Source organism: Myotis davidii, unplaced genomic scaffold (assembly GCF_000327345.1).
Source record: "Myotis davidii unplaced genomic scaffold, ASM32734v1 scaffold221, whole genome shotgun sequence".
NCBI lineage: Eukaryota > Metazoa > Chordata > Mammalia > Chiroptera > Vespertilionidae > Myotis > Myotis davidii.
Window position 1 is genome coordinate 3,783,076 of NW_006293349.1, and position 17,449 is coordinate 3,800,524.

The 17,449-nt window shown below is 35.6% G+C and overlaps 1 protein-coding gene across 6 annotated transcripts in view; it reads left to right on the forward strand.

The window, feature by feature from the left end:
• The window catches only part of GLS (glutaminase), a 57,392-nt gene that overhangs the window by 24,201 nt on the left and 15,742 nt on the right, over positions 1 to 17,449 (forward strand). For 3 of the 6 annotated variants that reach the window (XM_015566093.1, XM_015566097.1, XM_015566098.1), the window contains 5 exons: positions 1,634 to 1,700; positions 2,257 to 2,307; positions 5,395 to 5,571; positions 7,125 to 7,256; positions 8,252 to 8,344. In XM_015566093.1, coding sequence (XP_015421579.1) covers positions 1,634 to 1,700; positions 2,257 to 2,307; positions 5,395 to 5,571; positions 7,125 to 7,256; positions 8,252 to 8,344 — 520 coding nt within the window. Of the gene's footprint in view, positions 1 to 1,633; positions 1,701 to 2,256; positions 2,308 to 5,394; positions 5,572 to 7,124; positions 7,257 to 8,251; positions 8,345 to 9,330; positions 9,904 to 11,818; positions 11,965 to 17,449 lie in introns of those variants that run through there. The other 3 variants (XM_015566096.1, XM_015566094.1, XM_015566095.1) reach the window with 3 other exon arrangements.

Below are 17,449 nucleotides of genomic sequence, written 5' to 3' on the forward strand. Positions count from 1 at the left end.
TGCAAAGTCAGCCACTGCCTGGGGCCACCCAGCAGGAGCTACAGAGAGATCTGCAGATTCCTCCTCTTTGTATCAGATTTGGAAGTGCCCAGACGAGGCCCAGCTGTGAAGCAAGGCAGGCTGGTGCTCATGCTGGGTCTTCGGCCTTTTGATAGGTTTGGGGTTCCCTGACCCAGCTGCAGCTTTTTGACAGGTTTTTAGGCCTGAGAAAGGACAGGCCCTTCATATGCAAAAGCCGTTCCCACAGCTTGGGTGGGGTTGTAAATTGTGTAGGGCGGCGTCTCAGGGAATCACCAGGCGGAGCAAACAGAAATGGCTGCCAGTCAGCCCTGCAACCAGAGAGGTCCCAGCACAGGAACAAAACGGCTCAGAGCACCTCCATCTGGAAGAAAGCCGCCCCCACATTCCTGCCTTGATGCCAGACAGTCCAGTTTCTCCCCATATGGATCTGGGTCCCCCAGAGTCTCGCCCAGCACTGGAGCTCAGAGCAAGCGGGAGCTTGTAATTGTAAACTCAGTTCAGGGTGCCAGCCTTTTAACCAGCCTGTAGTTCTTACTGCCCGTAGGAACTTCTGTCCCCAGCTCTGGGACCCTGGGCTGGGCTCCTGGTGTCGGGCTGGGACCCCTTGCTCCTCCCGGTGGCCTCCACAGAGGCTTTCTCCCTCCCAAGTGCAGCCCCCGTGGATGCCGGACCAGCCCATCCTGCACCTTCTCACCTCCCAGTTTCAGTGCGCTTCCTTCTTCAGTTTTCTAGTTGTAGGACTTCCGTTCAGCCAGCTTTCCAGCAGTTCTGGTTGATGGTTATTCTGTAGTTTTGTTGTAATTTTGGTGTGGTTGTGGGAGGCGGTGAATACAGGCATTTGCCTACGCAGCCATCTTGGTTCTCTCCTCCTTTGTTTGATGTTTCTCTACTCTTCTTCATAAATCCCATTTCCCAGATATGTCAGAATATTTGCTATTTTTCAATGAAATGCCGTATTTTATACCTGTACAACTTTGTTCGTGCTGCTGCCTGGGCTTCCATCTGAAATCTGTTAATCCAGTGAATGCTGTAAGGCCCATTTCATGTGTCCCCGCCTCAGGGCAATGTCCATGCATTCCCTTAGTTAGAATTGACTATTGTACTTTTGAGAGAGCTATAAAATTGTGCATTTTAATGGTGGAATGTTTGGTAATTAGCTTCTTTATTTAAAAAAAAAAAGGAGGATTAGAAAGAGCCTAGTTCCGTGGTCGGCAAACTGCGGCTCGTGAGCCACATGCGGCCCTGTGGCCCCTTGAGTGTGGCTCTTCCACAAAATTCCACGTGCAGGCGTGCATGTACAGTGCGATGGAAACTTCGTGGCCCGTGCGCAGAAGTCGGTATTTTGTGGAAGAGCCACACTCAATGGGCCAAAGAGCCATATGTGGCTCGCGAGCTGCGTTTTGCCGACCACTGGCCTAGTTTATTTTTAACCTTTTTACGGCTGGGAAATTTAAGATGGAAAGAGGTGTCACTGAAATGACTTGCCTAAGGCCACATGGCTAGCAGTCTTGACCATGAGGTCCATGTTCTTTATACTGCACTTGCACATACAAATTAAGCTTCAGAACCATACTTTTACAAAACATAAAGCAAATGTTATTTTTTCTTCTAGGTTTCAGTCTGAAAGAGAAAGTGGAGATCGAAATTTTGCAATAGGATATTACTTAAAAGAGAAAAAGGTTTTTAACTTTTGTTCTATTTCGTTATTCTTTTAGTTAATAAAATATATGAAGATACATGCTAAGAACTCGACAATCGATTTTAAACAGTTATCTACTATTTAAGATTTAAAATTTTTTGCAAAATAACCTTGAGTTATGCTATCAAAGTGTTCATGTTATTAAAATGATTTGTATCTGGCAGTATTCAAATATTTGACTAGTTATGTTAATGCAAATTTGTGTAAGGATTCACCCATTTACTCAAATAAATGCCTTGCTATTGTTGATTACACTTGATTTTTTAAATTTTAAGTGGCTGGTCCAGTAACTTGGCTTATGAATTATGAATCAGTTTATCTTTGTCATTTAAACTAGAATCTAGAAGTCTATATGTGATGTTAGTTTGTTTTATTGTTCTTTGTGATTTCATGTTTATACCCTTTCTTAGGTTATGTGCTATTTTGTTCTCAATTAAAATAAAACATCAATTTACATTTTTAAAATTTAATCTTATATCTGCATTTTCCCCCCTGTGTTTCTATGTTTTTAATTGCCTTTCTTTTTTTTTTTTCAGTGTTTTCCGGAAGGCACAGACATGGTTGGTATATTAGACTTCTATTTCCAGGTAATTTACTTTAAATATATGAATTGTGTATACAAATAAATGGGTGTATCACTTAGCACAATATAGATATCTCTGAAATCTTGTCTGTGAGCTAAGAGAAAATACATTTCCCACTGACATTTGAAAGAATAAACTCATGAAAGATACTGTCATGTGTGTATCTCCTAAAAAGTCATGACTCGGGATGTAACGGAATATTTATTTCTGTAAACACATTCTATTTAAGAAGTGTCAGGAACAATTGACAACTTCTTGTTATGAATTGACCTCTGTTTTCTTAGCTTTTACATTTTGTTCGGAGGAGCTAATGACGGTTCATAGTTAGTTGCAGTTTCTCAGTTCGCTTCTGCAGTCACATAGTGGGTTTTCTTTTAAGGTAGAACAGCAAGCTCCACTCTCTTCAGACTCATCATCTGTTGTGGTATAGACTCAATTAAAGATAGTGTTCCTGGACATCCCTCCCCCCATACTTTCAGCTCATTCATTTTTATCACTTTAATACCATTAGTGCCTCTGATGGGTCTGTAATGTGAAGCTACATAGTAACAAATTATTAATTTCTAGCTTGCCTGTCTTTATTTTTGAAGATGCTTCAATTTTAACCTTTCAGTAATCTTAAAGAATTTATATTAGGGAAGTTGTTCTGAAGTAGATTTTGATAGAAGTCCAGATCACAGTTTGTTACCTGCCCAATGTGAAGAACTGTAAATTGTAAATTAAAAAAAGAAAAATTTGCGAAATCAAATAAATATTTGAATGTTACGAGATGGTTAAAAGGAGGCACTTTGCTTTAGGCACACATGATTCCAGGCCCCAGCTATCTTGTCATTTTAAAATCGAGATCTAACCTGGCCCCCTTTTAGCCATCTAACCTAATTTCAAACTGAGCCCCAGTTTCATTTTCTGTAGCATTTTTAAAAAATACGTTTTTATTTTAGAAAGGGGGAGAGAGAGAGAGAAAAACATTGATGTGAGAGAGAAACATTTATCAGCTGCCTCCTGCACACTCCTACTGGGAATGGGTCCCAAAACCTGGGCATGTGCCCTGACCAGGAATTGAACTAGCAACCTTCTGGGATGATGCTCAACCAACTGAGCCATGATGGCCAGGGCTGTAGAATATTTTTGACCTAACTTTCTGCATTGAAAATACCATGAGACTATTGGTGTGAAGTTTATTATTTAGTATAATATTTACTTTTATCCAGCAGCCCTTATTTTTCCCCCTAGCCCATATGAATTTCTTCTATATGTGTAAGTTCTTTTCCTTTGGTATACATATTTAACTTTGGCTATTACATGCTATTAAATCTGTGACGTTTCTACACTTCAGTGCAGAAACCAAGAGACAGCCACAGAAGTACTACTTTTTGTAGAAGGGCTGCATCTAATTAAACATTCATCAGGGTATCAGGAAAATACTCTTAAATTAGGATTTGTCGTATTAGGAGTGTATTACCTTATGACACACAAAACTCCAATTAATACTAAGTATAAATTAAGAAATGATTGTTAGAATTTAAATTTCATTTATTTTAGAAAGGTTTTCATGATTACATCAACCTTTGTCTTTGCTGTGTGAGTCAGGATAGTAACTATGGATTCTGTAGTTTTGGGGGAACTGGGAAGAGGTTTTAATATAAATAGGCAAAAGTGAAAGTCAGTAAAAAAGTGGCTTCCAGTCATTGCAGTTAATTAGTCTTTCTTTTTGCTGTCTTCAAACCCCTTTACGCCTCTTGTATGTAGATCTTGAGGTATGAGTAAGAGAGTTTCTAAGTCAGAGAACTCAGTTTTTTTTCTTTCTCTTTCTCTTCTCCAGGCCCTATTTCTCCTCTACTTTTCACCCATTTTGTTTGCTGTTAATTAAAAATTAAATAGACCATATTTATTGTTTTGGTTTTATGGGTAAATTAGGGTTTGGTATAGTAAACTTTTTCCATTAGTTTGATTATATTTAACTGCAAACATTTTATTGTACATTGTAACTGGGCTTTGCTTTTCTACATTCAGCACCCAGGAGATGGTTAAAAGGAGGCACTTTGCTTTAGGCACACATGTGTCCAGGCTAGAGCTGCCTTAGATTTTTCTTCACTGAGTCCTTTGCATGTTGCCATATGGGGATGCTGAGCTTTGTTATAGGCAAAATGTCAGGCAATTAGCATTTTTTTTCTAAAGTGGCAATTTCTTGTGTAGGTGTACCTAGTATACTGCTTTATCTAAAAAATATGTCATGTCTCCTTTTTTCCTATTGAGTTAATAATTATGTTGGTGAATCTTAGAGAAAGCATTAAATATTAAGCAGTTCTGAATATTACATGGAGCAGTTACAAATACAGTGGGGCCTTGACTTACAAGTGTCCCGACTAACGAGTTTTTCGAGATACGAGCCGTCTCTCGGCCGAAATTTTGCTTTGAGTTGTGAGCTAAAATTCAGGTTATGAGCCAACTTCAGATACCCCACTGCTAGTTGGCGCAGCGAATGTCACAGTGAAGGCCACAACATCAGCCCAGCATTCAATTCATTGTAATGGTGAAAATTGATTTGACATACGAGTAATTTGAGTTACAAGCTCTGTCACGGAACAAATTAAACTTGTAAGTCAAGGCCCCACTGTACTAGTGTGTAGGACAGCCGTGGGCAAACTATGGCCCACGGGCCGAGATGAATAAAACTATTGAAAAAAAAGACCGTACCCTTTAATGTAATGATGTTTACTTTGAATTTATATTAGTTCACACAAACACTCCATCCATGCTTTTGTTCCGGCCTCCGGTCCAGTTTAAGAACCCATTGTGGCCCACGAGTCAAAAAGTTTGCCCACCCCTGGTGTAGCACCTGGCTCTTCCTAGCCTACTTCTGCCGTTAAAAGACTGAATAACTGGGAAAATCAGAATAAACCTTAAAGGGGCTAGAACTTTGTTCAAATGAAAATCTTTAGAATGTCAAGTTATATTAAAATGACCCCTTTGGGATCATTTCAGATCTGTATGAAAAGCCAGATAAAATAGATTATCTTAGAAATCAAATGCAGTACTAAAAATAATGTGAGCCTAGATTTTCAGAATTCATTTTTTGCTTCCTTTTAGTTGTGCTCCATTGAAGTAACGTGTGAATCAGCTAGTGTGATGGCTGCAACACTGGCTAATGGCGGTTTCTGCCCAATTACTGGTGAAAGAGTACTGAGCCCAGAAGCGGTGCGAAACACGCTGAGTTTGATGCATTCCTGTGGCATGTATGACTTCTCAGGGCAGTTTGCTTTCCATGTAAGTTATTGTTTAATCTTAATTTTCTCTGTCAAGAAGCTAGTCTGGACTAGTTCTTTTAAAACTGCAGTTTGAACTTTGCTTCTCAAATTGTACATTAATTTTTGAGAGAGAGGCTTGTTTTCAAGGTTAATTTGTTACAGAATTGGTAAGGAATAGAGTTACTGTTAAGCAGTCTATCAGGTGTTCTTAAGAACCTGAAGTTTTATTTATAGAACCTCATCACTTCTTTTAAGGCATTCCAATATACAAGGTTAGTATAGACTGCTTTCACTGTTAATGTTTAAGTTCAGAAATAGTGCATAATTGTGATGTTTAACATTTTTGGTTAAATCCACAGATATTTTAAAGGACATAAAGTATATTAAAGTTAAAACTTAAAAATCTACTGTTTTAAGTTCTGTTGTGCATTTGCCACTTGTAAAATGTGTAGATTTTTTATTTCAGTCTGTTTATATCAATAAGCAAATGCCCTAAAATGATTATTTTATTTTAAAACAGACTTATTTAATGTTATGCATCACTCAACTTTAATATTTATCAATACATGACCAATTTTGTCTCATCTGTATGTATACCTGCTTCCTCCACCCTTGTCATAGTTGCGTCTGTAATTCTAAGTGATAGCAGCTCTTAAACCCACAGCATCTTTCTTACATAAAAAAACAAAAAACCTTAATCCTTAATATCATCGAAATATTTCATCACTATTCAGGTCTGTCTTCTAAATTATTTTTTTTCTCTTTGTCTTAGGCTACAAATAGTGCCTTACAATTATGATTGGTTGTATCTCCCTCTATTTTTCTTCTTTAATCTATAGTCTTCCGCCCTGCCTTCTCTCTTTTTTCTTGTTATTTTGGGTTGAAAAAACTGGGTCATTTATCCTGTACAGTTTCTCACAGTCTAGATTTGCTGATGCTCTTACTGTCCGTTGTATTCCTTGTGAATCGGTAGATCCCATTCAGGTGAATTTTTTGTTTAACTTGGTTTTATATAAGATTATTTGTAGCAAGAGGAACTCATTGTTTGAATGTTAGTAAGCCATTAATTTTGTCTTTTATCATAATTATTATCAAGTTTTGCATAATGTAAAGGTAAATGTCTTTAAGAGGATTAACTTGAATTACCATCTTATCTCTATTCTTCAAAATTTCTCTGACATTATACCACAGAGAATCTTTTAAGAAGATAGAAATTCTCATTATTTTTCTAGTCAAAATATTTGTTGAAAATCATTTTTACACTTAAGCAGTACATGTTTATTATAAAAACAATTAGAAAATGTAGGCACAAAGAAAAAAAAAAACAGCCCACAAATTAGAATATCTTTCAAATTTTTCTACATTTAAATACATCCCAACTGTTCAATATCTGTCTTTCTTTTACCATATTATAAGCATGTTGGTAAATGCCCACAACATTTTTAAAGTTGGAATTCTGTATAGAAATAAATACACCATGACTTTTAAGCCATTTATGTTATTGTTGGACATAATAACTTGTCTTATTTTAAAATGTTAACATAAATGGTCCTTTTTTCAAATTACTTTCAGGTTGGTCTTCCTGCAAAATCCGGAGTTGCTGGGGGCATTCTTTTAGTTGTCCCAAACGTCATGGGCATGATGTGCTGGTCACCCCCTCTGGACAAGATGGGCAACAGTGTGAAGGGAATTCACTTCTGTCACGTAAGCATGTGTTCTCAACGGAAATAATGATCATATAACTTGAGCCATCTTATGATTCTATTTTTTTTTTTTTTACTCATTTTCATAGTTTATTAGTTATTGGCACTCTGCCTGCCTGTCTGCCAGTTACTAGGTAACCATGGTAGCACTCATGGTTACCTAGCACTCATAGAGGGCTCCCCTAGAACCATTCTCACAAAAAATTAATTTTCTTTGATGCTTGTATTTTACTATTTATGGTTGTAATTACTTTTTGGTTTCCAAAAGCTCAGCAAAACACACCAACTTGGAGAAGTAATTTGAAACCCAATATAAATTAAGATTATTATAGTGTATTGTATCATCTTTAATCTTGCATGGTTGAATAACTTTATCCATAAAAGTATTTTTTTTTTTTGAGGAAACAGGCACTGCAATTTAAAATTATTACACTTCTTGACTAGTTCAGTGTTTTATGTTGTGACCCAACTCTTGCTAATATTTTAGCTTCCAGCTTATTTACAGTTATTACTTCCCAGGGTCTTCATTTTTTCTCCAGACTTTATTAATTAAAACTCTGATTTATCTTTAGTTTCTTATTTTCTATAAAAATTAGAGAATGATACTAGATTGTTTGCAGATTATAACAGACTGTAATCAGAATATGTATTTGTTTTTTTGTGGTGTTTTATTTTATGGTTATTTGAAAGAATTCTTTCATATGGCCTGTTACTATAATGCTCACTTTATAGGAAATGAAAGTTAAACAAGTTGAGTCGCTGAGTCCTGTGATCATGCTAGTAAGCAGTGATCTCAAAATGTGAAAATGTGTATCCATATCCTTTTCTTCTATTTCAGTCCTCTTCTTGATGGATCGTGTTGCTTTAGTAACATGCAGAAGTGCTTTGTAGGAGATAGTAGTTAAATTGGGCTGCATTCTTATAATTTATTCAGTTATGAAGAAACAATAGTCAGTGAATAGCTAATTTCTTATACCTGGCTCTGTTTATTTACAGGATCTTGTTTCTCTGTGTAATTTCCATAACTATGATAATTTGAGACACTTTGCAAAAAAACTTGATCCTCGAAGAGAAGGTGGCGATCAAAGGGTAAGCTAAATTCTTATTTAGATTGTTATGCAATATTTTTTTAAGAGAGAGAAAAATGAGACTCACCAGTTTAAATAAAATTTAGTGTAATTGGTAATGGCCTCATATCTGTACTGATCGCAAACAAGTGTAAAACAAATTGTTCACATTTTTATCCTGGGCCAGTACTTCGTAGATATTAAGTATTGATGTTTTACTTAAATTGAAACTGGTTAGCCTAACAGCAGGGTTTCCTCTCTTCCCATTTTTTGCTATTTTAAGCAATATTTTAAAGACTTGATTCTGCCAAGACACGTTAGAAAGCGCTACATGCTGTAAGAAGAAAGCCTGTTTTTACTCTTAATACTTGTCTAGAATTATATAGTCTTGGAATGAAGTTTACTTTGACGTGGATGGATATGTAAATGGAAGGGGATTATGGTATTACAGTATTAGTGAGACACCATACAAAGCCTCATAAGTTTTATAACCACTATTGTTGAAATATTTTTCTACAAAAAGTGTTTAATGCAGTATCCCTGATACTCGTACTATTTTTTTATTAGTGTGCTTGGCTTCATATTACACAAACACACACACTAGTTGTTTAGAGTTAGATTAGGAATCAGGACTTAAATTTCAGGAACAAGATTTTTTTTGTTTTCATTGTTGTTCACTGAAGTAAGGAACTTGTTTTGAGTTTTAATTAAATTCCTTTGCAACTGTATGGAAAATGTATGTCATAAAATTACCTAATTAGACTTGAAGCTTATATGAAGCACTTATAGGTAGAAAGAAAATCTTTTAATGCATAAACTAAGTAAGTTTTCATGTCATTAGTTGCAATCAAAGTCACTTATAATAAAATATGAAAATTAGAACCAACACAGTAGAAACTCCCATGAGAGTCAACATGAATATGAATAACATGAAGCTAACATCAAATGGTGGTGGGTGAAAATGTGAGCAGATTTTAATAACATTCACTGAAAAATACCATTTTATAGCTCGGACCTTTCTTCACTCAAGTGCACTAATAAATTATGTATGTTGCTTGAACAACTAGCATTCCTTGGGACCATTGGACTGTGAAAGTCTCCAACAAGAACTTGCTTTAAAAGAGACAGTGTGGAAAAAAGTATCACCTGAGTCAAATGAGGACATCTCTACAACTGTAGTTTATAGAATGGAGAGTCTGGGCGAGAAAAGCTAAAACAGTGGGCGCTAGTTTCAGAGTGTTCTTCATTTACCTTTCACACATCTTTAGTGTTTTTGCATAATATAAATATTTATATGAGTTTTTTGTGTTCTCAACCTTTGCTGCTAAGCCATAAAACTTTTTCTCCTTTTAGTCTTTGTGTAAAGGTAGATTTGTCAGTTTTTAAAAAGTATTTATAAGTAAAGCAAATTTGCTTTATTTTAAAAAACGCTAAAAGGATTTAAAATTTGTCCTGGTATAATTAAAAATTGAATTATGGAGTCAGGTAACCCCATTTAAAATAGTAATAGAAATTTGTAATTTTTTGGTTCTAAAACCCACACATTGAACTTATCAGTTTCATTACATTCTCTTTCTTCTTTTCCAGTTTTGAAATTGACATGTCTTTAGTGGCAATAAAAAGTATTTCTAAGCTAAAAAGAAAACTTAAAAAGGTAAAATAATGAATCCCAAATTTTTTAATATAGCAGATTATAAAATTAGCTTATGTTTACATGTCATGCCATTTTTAGTGATAGATTGGCTTTAAATTTTAAAAAATTCATTTAAAATTTTACCAAACACTTTATAAGTCTTGTCTTTGCCTTTTTACTTTGCAACTCCTATGTGCTGTCAGAATTGTCATGTACAGGAGTGTCTTATGTTACTAAAACATTCCAGCCAAAGAATTTCAGGTACAAGATAGTGACATGTTCTCTGCTAAGAAGCTATGGTCACCAGAAGGAGCAGAGTGTCTTCAAGTGAAATGTTTACCTGATTATTTTCTATTATGCACATAGCCTTTTCTGTTACATTTAAATAAAATCGGTGAATCTTGGTTTTAGCTTTTAGTAATTTTATTCCAATGGTTTTACAAATGCTAATGAATCTCTTATGACAAATTATAACATCTCATAAAGTTTGTTCTATTGGAACTCTTTTAGAGTACTTAGGAAATTGAGCCTGAAGGTAGTGAGTGTTCTACTAAAATACCTATTAGATATGAATCCTTTTGTTTGGTTATAAAAATGGAATATTGAGAATCAAAACTTGTTTTTAAGAGAAGAACTATACGTTCTACACAATCTGATTTCAAAGAATTAAAAGTATTTAAAGTCTGTCTTGGCAAAGTGATTATAAAATTCTGTAGGACCTATTCACTCTTCCTCCTTCCTCCATGCATCTCTATTCTCCCCACAACTGTGCTTCCAGGTGCTTTTTGTTAATTCATTTTTAAACTTGTAGATTTTGGAGGTGCAGGGGTGGGATCTAGAAAGAGAACTTGATAGTTTCTTGTGTCATGGCATATTTGTGGTAGGTAAAGTCTAATAAAAGTAAATACAGGATAGCGAGAAATATTTCACTGGGTCATTTAGATACCAATGCAAATATAGATTTAAAAATTCGTGATCATATGATTTCTTGAGTTTGGGAACCATGATATTAGGAAAAGATGTTTCCTACCAAAGGTGTTGTTCAGAAGCCTTTTGGTCTAACATAAGTATTAAAACTTTTCTATTTAAATTATATGTTACGTCAGGTTTTAGAGGATTTTCCCAAGGACTTTATGGTTATTTGAATGTTCCTCTAATGTACAGATGTATTTTAACTGGATTCTTCTGGTGTAGCCGTCCACAGGAGAGGAGTGTGTGTGGAGGCCTCACCTCTGCTAGACCCTGGGACAGTATACGTTCAGAGCCATTTGTAGTTTGGGGAACTGAATGCCTTAGTTGACAGTTTGCAAAAAAGGCGTTATCCCCCACCCGCCCCCTCGTGTCCTAAATTCTTACATTTTACTATTTTATTTGTAGGTTAGTTTTACTTTATAAATGAAAATTTAATGTTTCATATTGTATTCATATTTGTATAGATTTCAAAATTGTTAATCTGTGGCACCTTTTTATGTTGGTAAGGCTAATTGCTCACTTACCAGCGGAGTAGGGCGCTGTAAGCTACTGTATTTATAGCCTCTGGTTAAGGAGGGGCATCCAGAGATGTGTAGGAAGGCGCAGAAGGAAGACAGGGAGGTATTGTGAATAGGCCCTCCAACTTTACTTTGCAAAAATGGGGGAGAACTTTGCCAGATTTAACGACATTATTTTAATCCCTTAAGTGTTTTTAACACCTTTTCAAATACAGTTTTTAAAAAGTACCCAGTATTGTTGGAATTAATGTTTCATGCCATTACTGATTCTTGATATTCAAGCACTTAGAAGTCAACGTATTTGTTTTTCTTTTCATTCATCATTAACATTTCATTTGAAATGTATATCTTTCTTGAAATACTTTATTTTTAGCATAAATGTTGTGCATTTTAATCTTCATGTTTGGATTAAAACATTTGTGTTATTTAGCTTTCTTTTCATTTGCTTTGTATATTTAATGTATCGTTTATTTTCTAGTATGCCTACTTTTTGTATTGTACAATAAATTTATTTTAAGCGGATTTTATTGGTTTTTTTTTAATGACAGCAATTCCAGCATTTATATATAACCAATATAGAATTTTAACTTTAAAAAATTATCCTTTATGAAGATACTATTAAAATGCTTTATATTCTTAATTATTTCTGAGGCTGCTGTGAAGAAAAAATTAGAAATACTCCTAAGGGATTCTTCCTTCTTTTCTTTCTTTTCTTTTTTTATAATGCAGTGTAGCATTAGTGGGGTTTTTTTCCTATTAGTTGTACTAAGAGTATTTGAATAAAGACTTTTTTCCTAGTTTTTGGTTTTGTTTTGTTTTTTTGTTGTTTTTGATTATTTGACAGCCTAAAAAAACAAAACACTACCCTATTTTTTGCAGGTCTTTCTGGTATTTGAGGAGGAATATCACTGTTGTTATTGAATATATAATCTGTTATCTAGAGTTAAAAAAAATTGCTAAATCAAATGAAGATAATCTCAGTAGAACTTATATTGTGAAATAACTATAAATATAGAAATTTACCGTAGCTATTTTCAAGGAATTCAGTTTTCAGAAGGAACTTAGTATATTTCCATAGCACAGTTAAAATTATAACGTTTCCGTGCATTGTGGATCAAATACAGCACTTAAAATTTTCCTGTTTGATGAAATTTGCCATTCATGTAACAGCTTATGATCACTTGTTCTAAAAGATCCCTTGTTTTTTGTTGGTGTGTTTAACTCATTTGATGCACAGGAAAAGGTAACCCAAAGAGCTTAATTGTCTTGGCTCACAATGTAGCGTCTCATAGGCATGTATGTATGTATGTGGAAAGAATCACTGATATAGACTGATACATCAATCTGTATCATGATAATCTATATATGATGTATGTGTTATACGTGCAAGTGTTTATGTGTATATCTGTATCAACGTCTACCTTGCCAGCCATCTCTCCACATTATCAAAACCAGCAGCAGTTCTTTCCACATAGTTTGTTATGCATAAATGATTCATTGAGCTATTCCGATTCCAAGTTTTGTCATAAAAGAAGCTCTAATATTTTTGCTGCCCCAGAATTTATTGTTCAGTGTAACGTGAAGGATACGTGGTTTCTGCTGTTCCCATGCACTGCCACGCTGTCGGGGTGAGAGAGCCACCCGTATCAGGCAAGCCCACAGCAGGGAGCAGGGCCATCAGCGTGCAGCGGAAGTGACTGCCAGTCTCCAGCACTTGTTATATAGGAAGGTTGCTTTCAACCTAAACAGTGCGCTGCTCAGTTTCAGCAGGTACTTTATGCGACAGTTGATTTTAAAAGTTATGCACTATTTTTAGTTTTAAGAATCTGCTTTACTGTTTGTAAAAATTTTGTTTTTTCTCCTAGAAAATGCTAGAATGCTTTTTTTTAAAACAAAGTAATGTAATTTCTGCTCAGTCTCTTTTTTGCCATTTTATATTAAATGTAATACTTACATTGTATAATAAAAACCAAAATCAGATCTTAGAGATGCAACTTGCTGTGATGCATCATGGCACATCCCTGAGACTTTCACTTAGATTACTCAGAATAAACTTGACTTGATGACCATTTTCTGTCATGGCAAAATAGAATATTTGTTTATTTCTAAAATATAGTTCCAATTTTTCTAGATCTTTGATCACCTTCTGTTTACCATAATCTTAGAGTTTATTAGAATCACATTGGGCTTGAGAATAATCTTAAAGGTTATCTGCTATAAACACCCACTTCATCCAATTCCCTTTCCCAAGTTTCTCACACCTTCCTTTCTCAGTTAACGTCTTTGTAATTTTTTATGTGTCAGTCTGTTTTATGTTTCGTTGGAACAGCCTTCTGCTTGTGGGTTCATTTTTCATGAGAAGTGTGGTCGGCAGTATTTAGGATGACGAGACGTTATTGGGCAGACTGACTCCCATCCGTGTTCCCTTGGACTGCTTGTGTTTTTCTAGTGAGCAGTCATCTACCACAGTTTATAAAGACGGGTCACGTGAGAAGTGAATGTTACAATTATACAGAAGCTCTAAAAATAAACATTACCCTGGAACCTTTGAAAGAAAGTGGGTGTAGCAGAAATGTGACTCTAAAAATAAATGTGCACCATTGGCTTTTAACATAAATTCCTTTGGAGCTAGGCTAAATGCGTAAGTAAAAAGATTTTAAACAAGCAAAAGGCTGTTAAAAGTTCTAGACAAATGTTTTCTTTAAAAAAACGTTTTTTTCCTTTTTCTTTACAAGTTAGCTCTTCCAGCATATACTATGCAAAATGTATAGCCACTTCCCTCGTTTTTACTTTAGATATTTGGATCTCCTAGTGTCTTCAGAGCAGGGCTCTGGTTTTTCTGTTTATTTCTCCACTGTGTTAATTGTCCTCAGTACCAATCTATCTCATAATTCTGGCTTTTTATTTTTTACTTGTGAAGGAAATGTGTATATTGCTTTTGTTACAGTGCACTAATTTTTTAAAAAACCTTTGTTGACTTAAATGCTAAAATTCAAATATTGTTACTCCAAAAAAAAGTACTACTCCTTAATTCTCAATTTAACCTGGTCTGGGAGCTCTTCTCCCCACAGGTTCAGGCCGGGGAGCCTGGCTCTGGAGCCGGTGAAGCGCTCTTGACTTCACATTAAGCCCTATTACCATTAGAATGATGTGGAAGTAGTAGCACCAGTGATGCAAGTGTAACTACTCAGATTTGGGCCATTCCATTGTGAAATCTAAATTAAAATCATAATTTTTTAGCCTCTTACTAGACTTTTTTATGTTAGAATTAATAGTTTTCATTATTTTGTGTGTGTTTCACAAATTATCACTAAGGGACACTTACAGATTGTCCTTTGAGAGAGAGCATAAAGCTTAAGTCTTGACTTTCCTCCATTAAATGAGATTAATGATGTATGAAACCATGGTATTATTAATTGAACTCCATTCTAGATCTGTTATTTTGTTCTTTCAGTCATTCAAAATTAAAAGTTCTAATTAGAAATCTTGAAATACATTTATTTCAAGTAGTCTTTTTCATCCTTTCCTATCATAATTAATTTTTGGCTGAAAATCAGGTATTTAAAAAAATTATATCCAAGTTGCTTATAAAATTGGGGTTTTCATTTTCAGATCTTCATATTGCTTATATATTTGTTACCAAACCTTTTAATATTATTGACATTTGCCATTCTAGTTTTATTTTCTTTCTTTTAAAAAAAATATTTTTTATTGATTTGAGAGAGGAAGGGAGAGGGAGAGAGAAACATCAGTGATGAGAGGGAATCATTGATTGGCTGCCCCCTGCATGCCCCACATTGGGGATCAAGCCTGAAACCCGGGCATGTGTCCTGACTGGGAATTGAACTATGACCTCCTGGTTCATGGGTCGAAGCTCAACCACTGAGCCACACCGGCTGGGCTAGTTTTATTTTCTTTTAAAAGTGTCAATCCAAACTTCTTGATTGGTCTTTGAGACGGGAGTCTGCCATTCTCCCAGGTTGTGTGACTGGCTCCTGAATAAAACCTCTTTTAACACCAAAAAATAAAAATAAAATCCAAACTTTTTTCAATATACTATGGCTTCCTGTTGATCATTTATTTCACACTCAACTTCAAATACATGCATCTGTGGGTTCAATTATATGCACAAGATTTATAATTTAAATAAATCACCTAAATCATTGCTTCTAGTTTGAATTGAGATAAATAAATGTCACATTTTCTGCACTACGAAACTTCATTAACATCTCCATGAAATACAGAAGTGATTTTGTTAAGATTCGGTAGTGACTAATACTATTTAACCCTCTTTAATCATGCCAATAAAATATTTCTTCCTTAATGCCTCACTTTTTTTTTTTTTACCCGAAAGACAAGCTTTAGAGAAGGACCGATTTTAAGGAGTGGAATAGAGCTTAACTTTCTATCTGCCTGTTTGTGAAGTGTCTCAGCGGTTACAACAGAGTTTAGAGCGCTTATGACATCCTTTTCACCTAAAGGAAACACAGAGGAGCACGGAAAGCCAAGAAATGAAAGCTTGAGAAACTTTAATTTTTATTTGGCTGCGGTTGTGCGATTCTGTTTCACATCCACCGTGTGTCTCTGCCACAGAATCAGCCCCGTTGTCGCGGGCCCCTCCCCTGCTGGCTGTCCTGAAGAGGCCTGCCTGCCCACGGGGCCACTCGCCTTGCTCGGCTCTGGCTGGAGGCTGATGCGCTGCGCTTGTCATCCTGGCTTTGCGGTGATCCTTACGCAGCAACCTGTGAGGCTTGGGTTCTGTGTTCAGAATCTGGTATCTTTTGCAGAAGTTCTTCATAGACTGGAGCCTGGTTTTATCTTTGCTTTGCATGTTGGGTTTAAATAGCACCAGTGAGTGCTGGGCGGTTGCCCATAAGATCTGGATGGGTCACCCAATGTGAGTTAGCAGACAGGAACTTCTGAGGTTCGTTTTCTACCTTAAAAGTCCGTGTAATTTTTAAAATGTCCTGATACCCGGTTTAGTGTTTTACAGCTGTGATACCAGTTCTATGACTATTCCTTCTCCAGAGGAAGATGTGCCATTCTAATTCATTCTGACAGGACAGCAAACCATAAGAATCCCTTAAAACTAGAAATGACAGGTGGAAATGACCGTGCATACCTAAATCGACTGATTTTTTAAGTGGAAAAGAATGTCCCATCCATGCCTACTCCCTGTGCCCAAAGACCTTCGGAGTCGGGACTTCTTTGTCAGCCTCTGTCGCAGGAAGCTTAGTGTGTAGACTGGAGCAGAGAGTACAGTGGGGAGTCCTCAAGAGCATGGCCCTAAGCCAGTGATGGCGAACCTATGACACGCGAACTCATTTTTTTGGTTGATTTTTCTTTGTTAAATGGCATTTAAATATATAAAATAAATATCAAAAATATAAGTTTTTGTTTTACTATGGTTGCAAATATCAAAAAGTTTCTATGTGACACGGCACCAGAGTTAAGTTAGGGTTTTTCAAAATGCTGACACGCGGAGCTCAAAAGATTCACCATCACTGGTCTAGGGAAACAGCTAGGGAGAAAAAGAGGAGGGTTTTGGAGGACGGAAAGGGGATGATGTTTTGAATGAGAAACTCCCAGTGTATAAAAAGCATCCAATTTGCATTTTAAGTAAACTCTATTAACGATTACATTGTAGTAAATTCTCATAGGAATGTTATTTTTAAATATATACTCTATAGATTCCGTTTTAAACTGAAGCAGTTCGTGTATAATTAGTATTATAATCAGGGTAGCCAATTTTAGTGTTTCCATCTTAGAGTATTTTTAAGTTTTGTCAGCCTAGATTGTTGACTTTGAGTTCATAATGATGCTATATTTTTTAACAAAGTTTTGCTTTTATTTCTTATTAACTGTTATACCATTTTATTTCTTAACTGTTTTTCCATTAACAGTTATATTGAGAAGAGGTTTCCACAGCGGGTGGCAGCAGCATTTAAACACAGAGATTAGCATGGGGTACCATAAAGAAAATTGTAAAATGCATTTAAAAGAG